This window comes from Taudactylus pleione, unplaced genomic scaffold (assembly GCF_031769625.1).
Source record: "Taudactylus pleione unplaced genomic scaffold, aTauple2 ptg000740l, whole genome shotgun sequence".
Classification (NCBI taxonomy): Eukaryota; Metazoa; Chordata; class Amphibia; order Anura; family Myobatrachidae; genus Taudactylus; species Taudactylus pleione.
Genome location: NW_028285142.1, coordinates 1367501 through 1381761, shown reverse-complemented (window position 1 = coordinate 1381761; position 14261 = coordinate 1367501). Strand labels below are relative to the sequence as shown.

Sequence of the window (14261 nt, the reverse complement as noted above, 5' to 3'; positions counted from 1 at the left end):
AATACACACTGATCACATACTGCCCGTCTTACCTAGTAACATGTATGTGTATGAGGCTTCCTATCACTACTAGTAATACACACTGATCACATACTGCCCGTCTTACCTAGTAACAGGTATGTGTATGAGGCTTCCCATCACTACTAGTAATACACACTGATCACATGCTGCCCGTCTTACCTAGTAACAGGTATGTGTATGAGGCTTCCCATCACTACTAGTAATACACACTGATCACATACTGCCCGTCTTACCTAGTAACAGGTATGTGTATGAGGCTTCCCATCACTACTAGTAATACACACTGATCACATGCTGCCCGTCTTACCTAGTAACAGGTATGTGTATGAGGCTTCCCATCACTACTAGTAATACACACTGATCACATGCTGCCCGTCTTACCTAGTAACAGGTATGTGTATGAGGCTTCCCGTCACTACTAGTAATACACACTGATCACATACTGCCCGTCTTACCTAGTAACAGGTATGTGTATGAGGCTTCCCATCACTACTAGTAATACACACTGATCACATACTGCCCGTCTTACCTAGTAACAGGTATGTGTATGAGGCTTCCCATCACTACTAGTAATACACACTGATCACATACTGCCCGTCTTACCTAGTAACAGGTATGTGTATGAGGCTTCCCATCACTACTAGTAATACACACTGATCACATACTGCCCGTCTTACCTAGTAACATGTATGTGTATGAGGCTTCCCATCACTACTAGTAATACACACTGATCACATGCTGCCCGTCTTACCTAGTAACATGTATGTGTATGAGGCTTCCCATCACTACTAGTAATACACACTGATCACATGCTGCCCATCTTACCTAGTAACATGTATGTGTATGAGGCTTCCCATCACTACTAGTAATACACACTGATCACATGCTGCCCGTCTTACCTAGTAACAGGTATGTGTATGAGGCTTCCCATCACTACTAGTAATACACACTGATCACATGCTGCCCGTCTTACCTAGTAACAGGTATGTGTATGAGGGTTCCCATCACTACTAGTAACACACACTGATCACATACTGCCCATCTTACCTAGTAACAGGTATGTGTATGAGGCTTCCCATCACTACTAGTAATACACACTGATCACATGCTGCCCGTCTTACCTAGTAACATGTATGTGTATGAGGCTTCCCATCACTACTAGTAACACACACTGATCACATACTGCCCATCTTACCTAGTAACAGGTATGTGTATGAGGGTTCCCATCACTACTAGTAATACACACTGATCACATACTGCCCGTCTTACCTAGTAACATGTATGTGTATGAGGCTTCCCATCACTACTAGTAATACACACTGATCACATACTGCCCGTCTTACCTAGTAACAGGTATGTGTATGAGGCTTCCCATCACTACTAGTAATACACACTGATCACATGCTGCCCGTCTTACCTAGTAACAGGTATGTGTATGAGGGTTCCCATCACTACTAGTAATACACACTGATCACATGCTGCCCGTCTTACCTAGTAACATGTATGTGTATGAGGCTTCCCATCACTACTAGTAATACACACTGATCACATACTGCCCGTCTTACCTAGTAACAGGTATGTGTATGAGGCTTCCCATCACTACTAGTAATACACACTGATCACATACTGCCCGTCTTACCTAGTAACATGTATGTGTATGAGGCTTCCCGTCACTACTAGTAATACACACTGATCACATGCTGCCCGTCTTACCTAGTAACAGGTATGTGTATGAGGCTTCCCATCACTACTAGTAATACACACTGATCACATACTGCCCATCTTACCTAGTAACAGGTATGTGTATGAGGCTTCCCATCACTACTAGTAACACACACTGATCACATACTGCCCATCTTACCTAGTAACAGGTATGTGTATGAGGCTTCCCATCACTACTAGTAATACACACTGATCACATACTGCCCGTCTTACCTAGTAACAGGTATGTGTATGAGGTTTCCCATCACTACTAGTAATACACACTGATCACATGCTGCCCGTCTTACCTAGTAACATGTATGTGTATGAGGCTTCCCATCACTACTAGTAATACACACTGATCACATGCTGCCCGTCTTACCTAGTAACAGGTATGTGTATGAGGTTTCCCGTCACTACTAGTAATACACACTGATCACATACTGCCCGTCTTACCTAGTAACATGTATGTGTATGAGGCTTCCCGTCACTACTAGTAATACACACTGCTCACATGCTGCCCGTCTTACCTAGTAACAGGTATGTGTATGAGGGTTCCCATCACTACTAGTAATACACACTGATCACATACTGCCCGTCTTACCTAGTAACATGTATGTGTATGAGGCTTCCCGTCACTACTAGTAATACACACTGCTCACATGCTGCCCGTCTTACCTAGTAACATGTATGTGTATGAGGCTTCCCGTCACTACTAGTAATACACACTGCTCACATGCTGCCCGTCTTACCTAGTAACAGGTATGTGTATGAGGGTTCCCATCACTACTAGTAATACACACTGCTCACATACTGCCCGTCTTACCTAGTAACAGGTATGTGTATGAGGCTTCCCATCACTACTAGTAATACACACTGATCACATGCTGCCCGTCTTACCTAGTAACAGGTATGTGTATGAGGCTTCCCATCACTACTAGTAATACACACTGATCACATGCTGCCCGTCTTACCTAGTAACATGTATGTGTATGAGGCTTCCCATCACTACTAGTAATACACACTGATCACATGCTGCCCGTCTTACCTAGTAACATGTATGTGTATGAGGCTTCCCATCACTACTAGTAATACACACTGATCACATGCTGCCCGTCTTACCTAGTAACAGGTATGTGTATGAGGCTTCCCATCACTACTAGTAATACACACTGATCACATACTGCCCGTCTTACCTAGTAACAGGTATGTGTATGAGGGTTCCCATCACTACTAGTAATACACACTGATCACATGCTGCCCGTCTTACCTAGTAACATGTATGTGTATGAGGCTTCCCATCACTACTAGTAATACACACTGATCACATACTGCCCGTCTTACCTAGTAACAGGTATGTGTATGAGGCTTCCCATCACTACTAGTAATACACACTGATCACATGCTGCCCGTCTTACCTAGTAACATGTATGTGTATGAGGCTTCCCATCACTACTAGTAATACACACTGATCACATACTGCCCGTCTTACCTAGTAACATGTATGTGTATGAGGCTTCCCATCACTACTAGTAATACACACTGATCACATACTGCCCGTCTTACCTAGTAACAGGTATGTGTATGAGGCTTCCCATCACTACTAGTAATACACACTGATCACATACTGCCCGTCTTATCTAGTAACAGGTATGTGTATGAGGCTTCCCATCACTACTAGTAATACACACTGCTCACATACTGCCCGTCTTACCTAGTAACAGGTATGTGTATGAGGCTTCCCATCACTACTAGTAATACACACTGATCACATACTGCCCGTCTTATCTAGTAACAGGTATGTGTATGAGGCTTCCCATCACTACTAGTAATACACACTGATCACATGCTGCCCGTCTTACCTAGTAACATGTATGTGTATGAGGCTTCCCATCACTACTAGTAATACACACTGATCACATGCTGCCCGTCTTACCTAGTAACAGGTATGTGTATGAGGCTTCCCGTCACTACTAGTAATACACACTGCTCACATACTGCCTGTCTTACCTAGTAACAGGTATGTGTATGAGGCTTCCCATCACTACTAGTAATACACACTGATCACATGCTGCCCGTCTTACCTAGTAACATGTATGTGTATGAGGCTTCCCATCACTACTAGTAATACACACTGATCACATGCTGCCCGTCTTACCTAGTAACAGGTATGTGTATGAGGCTTCCCATCACTACTAGTAATACACACTGATCACATACTGCCCGTCTTACCTAGTAACATGTATGTGTATGAGGCTTCCCATCACTACTAGTAATACACACTGATCACATGCTGCCCGTCTTACCTAGTAACATGTATGTGTATGAGGCTTCCCATCACTACTAGTAATACACACTGATCACATACTGCCCGTCTTACCTAGTAACATGTATGTGTATGAGGCTTCCCATCACTACTAGTAATACACACTGATCACATACTGCCCGTCTTACCTAGTAACAGGTATGTGTATGAGGCTTCCCATCACTACTAGTAATACACACTGATCACATACTGCCCGTCTTATCTAGTAACAGGTATGTGTATGAGGCTTCCCATCACTACTAGTAATACACACTGCTCACATACTGCCCGTCTTACCTAGTAACATGTATGTGTATGAGGCTTCCCATCACTACTAGTAATACACACTGATCACATACTGCCCGTCTTACCTAGTAACAGGTATGTGTATGAGGCTTCCCGTCACTACTAGTAATACACACTGATCACATGCTGCCCGTCTTACCTAGTAACAGGTATGTGTATGAGGCTTCCCGTCACTACTAGTAATACACACTGATCACATGCTGCCCGTCTTACCTAGTAACAGGTATGTGTATGAGGCTTCCCGTCACTACTAGTAATACACACTGATCACATACTGCCCGTCTTACCTAGTAACAGGTATGTGTATGAGGCTTCCCGTCACTACTAGTAATACACACTGCTCACATACTGCCCATCTTACCTAGTAACAGGTATGTGTATGAGGGTTCCCATCACTGCTAGTAATACACACTGATCACATACTGCCTGTCTTACCTAGTAACATGTATGTGTATGAGGTTTCCCATCACTACTAGTAACACACACTGCTCACATGCTGCCCGTCTTACCTAGTAACATGTATGTGTATGAGGCTTCCCATCACTACTAGTAATACACACTGATCACATGCTGCCCGTCTTACCTAGTAACATGTATGTGTATGAGGCTTCCCATCACTACTAGTAATACACACTGATCACATACTGCCCGTCTTACCTAGTAACAGGTATGTGTATGAGGCTTCCCATCACTACTAGTAATACACACTGATCACATACTGCCCGTCTTACCTAGTAACATGTATGTGTATGAGGCTTCCCATCACTACTAGTAATACACACTGATCACATGCTGCCCGTCTTACCTAGTAACATGTATGTGTATGAGGCTTCCCATCACTACTAGTAATACACACTGATCACATGCTGCCCGTCTTACCTAGTAACATGTATGTGTATGAGGCTTCCCGTCACTACTAGTAATACACACCGCTCACATGCTGCCCGTCTTACCTAGTAACATGTATGTGTATGAGGCTTCCCGTCACTACTAGTAATACATACTGATCACATACTGCCCGTCTTACCTAGTAACATGTATGTGTATGAGGCTTCCCATCACTACTAGTAATACATACTGATCACATACTGCCCGTCTTACCTAGTAACATGTATGTGTATGAGGCTTCCCATCACTACTAGTAATACACACTGATCACATACTGCCCGTCTTACCTAGTAATATATATGTGTATGAGGGTTCCCATCACTACTAGTAATACACACTGATCACATACTGCCCGTCTTACCTAGTAACAGGTATGTGTATGAGGGTTCCCATCACTACTAGTAATACACACTGATCACATACTGCCCGTCTTACCTAGTAACATGTATGTGTATGAGGGTTCCCATCACTACTAGTAATACACACTGATCACATACTGCCTGTCTTACCTAGTAACAGGTATGTGTATGAGGCTTCCCGTCACTACTAGTAATACACACTGATCACATGCTGCCCGTCTTACCTAGTAACATGTATGTGTATGAGGCTTCCCATCACTACTAGTAATACACACTGATCACATGCTGCCCGTCTTACCTAGTAACAGGTATGTGTATGAGGCTTCCCATCACTACTAGTAATACACACTGATCACATACTGCCCGTCTTACCTAGTAACAGGTATGTGTATGAGGCTTCCCATCACTACTAGTAATACACACTGATCACATGCTGCCCGTCTTACCTAGTAACATGTATGTGTATGAGGCTTCCCATCACTACTAGTAATACACACTGATCACATACTGCCCGTCTTACCTAGTAACATGTATGTGTATGAGGCTTCCCATCACTACTAGTAATACACACTGATCACATACTGCCCGTCTTACCTAGTAACAGGTATGTGTATGAGGCTTCCCATCACTACTAGTAATACACACTGATCACATGCTGCCCGTCTTACCTAGTAACATGTATGTGTATGAGGCTTCCCATCACTACTAGTAATACACACTGATCACATGCTGCCCGTCTTACCTAGTAACATGTATGTGTATGAGGCTTCCCATCACTACTAGTAATACACACTGATCACATGCTGCCCGTCTTACCTAGTAACATGTATGTGTATGAGGCTTCCCATCACTACTAGTAATACACACTGATCACATGCTGCCCGTCTTACCTAGTAACATGTATGTGTATGAGGCTTCCCATCACTACTAGTAATACACACTGATCACATACTGCCCGTCTTACCTAGTAACATGTATGTGTATGAGGCTTCCCATCACTACTAGTAATACACACTGATCACATACTGCCCGTCTTACCTAGTAACATGTATGTGTATGAGGCTTCCCATCACTACTAGTAATACACACTGATCACATGCTGCCCGTCTTACCTAGTAACATATATGTGTATGAGGCTTCCCATCACTACTAGTAATACACACTGATCACATGCTGCCCGTCTTACCTAGTAACAGGTATGTGTATGAGGCTTCCCATCACTACTAGTAATACACACTGATCACATGCTGCCCGTCTTACCTAGTAACATGTATGTGTATGAGGCTTCCCATCACTACTAGTAATACACACTGATCACATACTGCCCGTCTTACCTAGTAACATGTATGTGTATGAGGCTTCCCATCACTACTAGTAATACACACTGATCACATGCTGCCCGTCTTACCTAGTAACATATATGTGTATGAGGCTTCCCATCACTACTAGTAATACACACTGATCACATGCTGCCCGTCTTACCTAGTAACAGGTATGTGTATGAGGCTTCCCATCACTACTAGTAATACACACTGATCACATGCTGCCCGTCTTACCTAGTAACAGGTATGTGTATGAGGCTTCCCATCACTACTAGTAATACACACTGATCACATACTGCCCGTCTTACCTAGTAACATGTATGTGTATGAGGCTTCCCATCACTACTAGTAATACACACTGATCACATACTGCCCGTCTTACCTAGTAACATGTATGTGTATGAGGCTTCCCATCACTACTAGTAATACACACTGCTCACATGCTGCCCGTCTTACCTAGTAACATGTATGTGTATGAGGGTTCCCATCACTACTAGTAATACACACTGATCACATGCTGCCCGTCTTACCTAGTAACATGTATGTGTATGAGGTTTCCCATCACTACTAGTAATACACACTGATCACATACTGCCCGTCTTACCTAGTAACATGTATGTGTATGAGGCTTCCCATCACTACTAGTAATACACACTGATCACATACTGCCCGTCTTACCTAGTAACATGTATGTGTATGAGGTTTCCCATCACTACTAGTAATACACACTGATCACATACTGCCCGTCTTACCTAGTAACATGTATGTGTATGAGGCTTCCCATCACTACTAGTAATACACACTGATCACATACTGCCCGTCTTACCTAGTAACAGGTATGTGTATGAGGCTTCCCATCACTACTAGTAATACACACTGATCACATGCTGCCCGTCTTACCTAGTAACATGTATGTGTATGAGGCTTCCCATCACTACTAGTAATACACACTGATCACATGCTGCCCGTCTTACCTAGTAACAGGTATGTGTATGAGGCTTCCCATCACTACTAGTAATACACACTGATCACATGCTGCCCGTCTTACCTAGTAACAGGTATGTGTATGAGGCTTCCCATCACTACTAGTAATACACACTGATCACATACTGCCCGTCTTACCTAGTAACATGTATGTGTATGAGGCTTCCCATCACTACTAGTAATACACACTGATCACATGCTGCCCGTCTTACCTAGTAACAGGTATGTGTATGAGGCTTCCCATCACTACTAGTAATACACACTGATCACATGCTGCCCGTCTTACCTAGTAACATGTATGTGTATGAGGGTTCCCATCACTACTAGTAATACACACTGATCACATACTGCCCGTCTTACCTAGTAACATGTATGTGTATGAGGTTTCCCGTCACTACTAGTAAGACACACTGATCACATGCTGCCCGTCTTACCTAGTAACATGTATGTGTATGAGGCTTCCCATCACTACTAGTAATACACACTGATCACATGCTGCCCGTCTTACCTAGTAACATGTATGTGTATGAGGCTTCCCATCACTACTAGTAATACACACTGATCACATACTGCCCGTCTTACCTAGTAACATGTATGTGTATGAGGCTTCCCATCACTACTAGTAATACACACTGATCACATACTGCCCGTCTTACCTAGTAACATGTATGTGTATGAGGCTTCCCATCACTACTAGTAATACACACTGATCACATACTGCCCGTCTTACCTAGTAACATGTATGTGTATGAGGCTTCCCATCACTACTAGTAATACACACTGATCACATACTGCCCGTCTTACCTAGTAACATGTATGTGTATGAGGGTTCCCATCACTACTAGTAATACACACTGATCACATGCTGCCCGTCTTACCTAGTAACATATATGTGTATGAGGCTTCCCATCACTACTAGTAATACACACTGATCACATGCTGCCCGTCTTACCTAGTAACATGTATGTGTATGAGGCTTCCCATCACTACTAGTAATACACACTGATCACATGCTGCCCGTCTTACCTAGTAACATATATGTGTATGAGGCTTCCCATCACTACTAGTAATACACACTGATCACATGCTGCCCGTCTTACCTAGTAACATGTATGTGTATGAGGCTTCCCATCACTACTAGTAATACACACTGATCACATACTGCCCGTCTTACCTAGTAACATGTATGTGTATGAGGCTTCCCATCACTACTAGTAATACACACTGATCACATGCTGCCCGTCTTACCTAGTAACATATATGTGTATGAGGCTTCCCATCACTACTAGTAATACACACTGATCACATGCTGCCCGTCTTACCTAGTAACAGGTATGTGTATGAGGCTTCCCATCACTACTAGTAATACACACTGATCACATACTGCCCGTCTTACCTAGTAACATGTATGTGTATGAGGGTTCCCATCACTACTAGTAATACACACTGATCACATACTGCCCGTCTTACCTAGTAACAGGTATGTGTATGAGGCTTCCCATCACTACTAGTAATACACACTGATCACATACTGCCCGTCTTACCTAGTAACATGTATGTGTATGAGGCTTCCCATCACTACTAGTAATACACACTGATCACATGCTGCCCGTCTTACCTAGTAACATATATGTGTATGAGGCTTCCCATCACTACTAGTAATACACACTGATCACATGCTGCCCGTCTTACCTAGTAACATGTATGTGTATGAGGCTTCCCATCACTACTAGTAATACACACTGATCACATGCTGCCCGTCTTACCTAGTAACATATATGTGTATGAGGCTTCCCATCACTACTAGTAATACACACTGATCACATGCTGCCCGTCTTACCTAGTAACATGTATGTGTATGAGGCTTCCCATCACTACTAGTAATACACACTGATCACATGCTGCCCGTCTTACCTAGTAACATATATGTGTATGAGGCTTCCCATCACTACTAGTAATACACACTGATCACATGCTGCCCGTCTTACCTAGTAACAGGTATGTGTATGAGGGTTCCCGTCACTACTAATAAGTGAATGGCCACGTCCATTAATGTCGGCGAGGGACAGTGTCACTTACCTGTCTTGTTATAGATATATTCGGAGGGAAAGTGTCACTTACCTGTCTTGTTATAGATATATTCGGAGGGAAAGTGTCACTTACCTGTCTTGTTATATATATATTCGGTGGGAAAGTGTCACTTACCTGTCTTGTTATAGATATATTCGTAGGGAAAGTGTCACTTACCTGTCTTGTTATAGATATATTCGGAGGGAAAGTGTCACTTACCTGTCTTGTTATAGATATATTCGGAGGGATAGTGTCACTTACCTGTCTTGTTATAGATATATTAGGAGGGAAAGTGTCACTTACCTGTCTTGTTATAGATATATTCGGAGGGAAAGTGTCACTTACCTGTCTTGTTATAGATATATTCGGAGGGATAGTGTCACTTACCTGTCTTGTTATAGATATATTCGGAGGGAAAGTGTCACTTACCTGTCTTGTTATAGATATATTCGGAGGGATAGTGTCACTTACCTGTCTTGTTATAGATATATTCGGAGGGATAGTGTCACTTACCTGTCTTGTTATATATATATTCGGAGGGATAGTGTCACTTACCTGTCTTGTTATAGATATATTCGGAGGGAAAGTGTCACTTACCTGTCTTGTTATAGATATATAAGGAGGGAAGTGTCACTTACCTGTCTTGTTATAGATACATTCGGAGGGATAGTGTCACTTACCTGTTTTGTTATAGATATATTCGGAGGGAAAGTGTCACTTACCTGTCTTGTTATAGATATATTCGGTGGGAAAGTGTCACTTACCTGTCTTGTTATAGATATATTCGGAGGGATAGTGTCACTTACCTGTCTTGTTATAGATATATTCGGAGGGAAAGTGTCACTTACCTGTCTTGTTATATATATATTCGGAGGGAAAGTGTCACTTACCTGTCTTGTTATAGATATATTCGGAGGGAAAGTGTCACTTACCTGTCTTGTTATAGATATATTAGGAGGTAAGTGTCACTTACCTGTCTTGTTATAGATATATTCGGAGGGAAAGTGTCACTTACCTGTCTTGTTATAGATATATTCGGAGGGAAGTGTCACTTACCTGTCTTGTTATAGATATATTCGGAGGGAAAGTGTCACTTACCTGTCTTGTTATAGATATATTCGGAGTGAAAGTGCCACTTACCTGTCTTGTTATAGATATATTCGGAGGGAAGTGTCACTTACCTGTCTTGTTATAGATATATTCGGAGGGAAAGTGTCACTTACCTGTCTTGTTATAGATATATAAGGAGGGATAGTGTCACTTACCTGTCTTGTTATAGATATATTCGGAGGGTTAGTGTCACTTACCTGTCTTGTTATATATATATATATTCGGAGGGATAGTGTCACTTACCAGTCTTGTTATAGATATATTCGGAGGGATAGTGTCACTTACCTGTCTTGTTATAGATATATTCGGAGGGAAAGTGTCACTTACCTGTCTTGTTATAGATATATTCGGAGGGATAGTGTCACTTACCTGTCTTGTTATAGATATATTAGGAGGGAAAGTGTCACTTACCTGTCTTGTTATAGATATATTCGGAGGGAAAGTGTCACTTACCTGTCTTGTTATAGATATATTCGGTGGGAAAGTGTCACTTACCTGTCTTGTTATAGATATATTCGGAGGGAAAGTGTCACTTACCTGTCTTGTTATAGATATATTCGGAGGGATGTGTCACTTACCTGTCTTGTTATATATATATATATATTCGGAGGGAAAGTGTCACTTACTTGTCTTGTTATAGATATATTCGGAGGGAAAGTGTCACTTACCTGTCTTGTTATAGATATATAAGGAGGGATAGTGTCACTTACCTGTCTTGTTATAGATATATTCGGAGGGTTAGTGTCACTTACCTGTCTTGTTATATATATATATATTCGGAGGGAAAGTGTCACTTACTTGTCTTGTTATAGATATATTCGGAGGGAAAGTGTCACTTACCTGTCTTGTTATAGATATATTCGGAGGGAAAGTGTCACTTACCTGTCTTGTTATAGATATATTCGGAGGGAAAGTGTCACTTACCTGTCTTGTTATAGATACATTCGGAGGGTTAGTGTCACTTTCCTGTCTTGTTATACATATATTCGGAGGGAAAGTGTCACTTACCTGTCTTGTTATAGATATATTCGGAGGGATAGTGTCACTTACCTGTCTTGTTATAGATATATTCGGAGGGATAGTGTCACTTACCTGTCTTGTTATAGATATATTCGGAGGGATAGTGTCACTTACCTGTCTTGTTATAGATATATTCGGAGGGAAAGTGTCACTTACCTGTCTTGTTATAGATATATTCGGAGGGAAGTGTCACTTACCTGTCTTGTTATAGATATATTCGGAGGAATAGTGTCACTTACCTGTCTTGTTATAGATACTTTCGGAGGGATAGTGTCACTTACCTGTCTTGTTATAGATACATTCGGAGGGAAAGTGTCACTTACCTGTCTTGTTATAGATATATTCGGAGGGAAAGTGTCACTTACCTGTCTTGTTATAGATATATTCGGAGGGAAAGTGTCACTTACCTGTCTTGTTATAGATACATTCGGAGGGTTAGTGTCACTTGCCTGTCTTGTTATACATATATTCGGAGGGAAAGTGTCACTTGCCTGTCTTGTTATACATATATTCGGTGGGAAAGTGTCACTTACCTGTCTTGTTATAGATATATTCGGAGGGATAGTGTCACTTACCTGTCTTGTTATAGATACATTCGGAGGGATTGTGTCACTTACCTGTCTTGTTATAGATATATTCGGAGGGAAAGTGTCACTTACCTGTCTTGTTATAGATACATTCGGAGGGTTAGTGTCACTTGCCTGTCTTGTTATACATATATTCGGAGGGAAAGTGTCACTTGCCTGTCTTGTTATAGATATATTAGGAGGGAAAGTGTCACTTACCTGTCTTGTTATAGATACATTCGGAGGGAAAGTGTCACTTACCTGTCTTGTTATAGATATATTCGGAGGGATAGTGTCACTTACCTGTCTTGTTATAGATATATTCGGAGGGATAGTGTCACTTACCTGTCTTGTTATAGATATATTCGGAGGGAAAGTGTCACTTACCTGTCTTGTTATAGATATATTCGGAGGGAAGTGTCACTTACCTGTCTTGTTATAGATATATTCGGAGGGATAGTGTCACTTACCTGTCTTGTTATAGATACTTTCGGAGGGATAGTGTCACTTACCTGTCTTGTTATAGATACATTCGGAGGGAAAGTGTCACTTACCTGTCTTGTTATAGATATATTCGGAGGGATAGTGTCACTTACCTGTCTTGTTATAGATATATTCGGAGGGATAGTGTCACTTACCTGTCTTGTTATAGATATATTCGGAGGGATAGTGTCACTTACCTGTCTTGTTATAGATACTTTCGGAGGGATAGTGTCACTTACCTGTCTTGTTATAGATACATTCGGAGGGAAAGTGTCACTTACCTGTCTTGTTATAGATATATTCGGAGGGATAGTGTCACTTACCTGTCTTGTTATAGATATATTCGGAGGGATAGTGTCACTTACCTGTCTTGTTATAGATATATTCGGAGGGATAGTGTCACTTACCTGTCTTGTTATAGATATATTCGGAGGGATAGTGTCACTTACCTGTCTTGTTATAGATATATTCGGAGGGAAAGTGTCACTTACCTGTCTTGTTATAGATATATTCGGAGGGAAGTGTCACTTACCTGGCTTGTTATAGATATATTCGGAGGGAAAGTGTCACTTACCTGTCTTGTTATAGATATACTCGCACTGAGATTTGGACATACCATGGATTCTCGTACGCTGAGTAACAATACGTTTACGTATTGGGAACCTTTAGCTTTGGGCTTGATTTAAACATTTGGAATCATTTATATTACACCGAGAGGAGTCAGTGACCATAGAGACCTAAAGCAACGTGTGGTCAGGGTATGACGTAACATGGAGGGAAGTAACTGTAATCTGGGTCTGTACATACTGTATGTGTATAATCACTGATGCCACATTACGCCACATTAGTCCCTTCCTCAGACACGTATCTGGGCTATAACAGCAGAAAACCTGATCCCTGATGTGTTTTATTTTCAGTGAAGCCGTCAGAGCCAGCTTGTTGGATAGAAGGAGACCAGATAGTGGGGAGAAACGTCGGCTTGCACTGCCAGTCATCGGCGGGCACAAAGCCCATGCGTTATCGATGGCAACGTATAACCCTAAAGCACAAGGATGAATTGCCAATATACATACCAAATACTCCCCAGCACGGTGAGATACACTGACAAATATATATACGTCACTCT

The 14261-nt window shown here is 41.9% G+C and overlaps 1 protein-coding gene across 2 annotated transcripts in view; it reads left to right on the top strand.

Moving 5' to 3' along the window:
• The window catches only part of CLMP (CXADR like cell adhesion molecule), a 156904-nt gene that overhangs the window by 126343 nt on the left and 16300 nt on the right, over nt 1–14261 (top strand). For both annotated transcript variants that reach the window (XM_088457149.1, XM_088457150.1), the window contains exon 4: nt 14053–14226. In XM_088457149.1, the coding sequence (XP_088313275.1) occupies nt 14053–14226 (174 nt within the window). The remainder of the gene's footprint in view (nt 1–14052; nt 14227–14261) is intronic.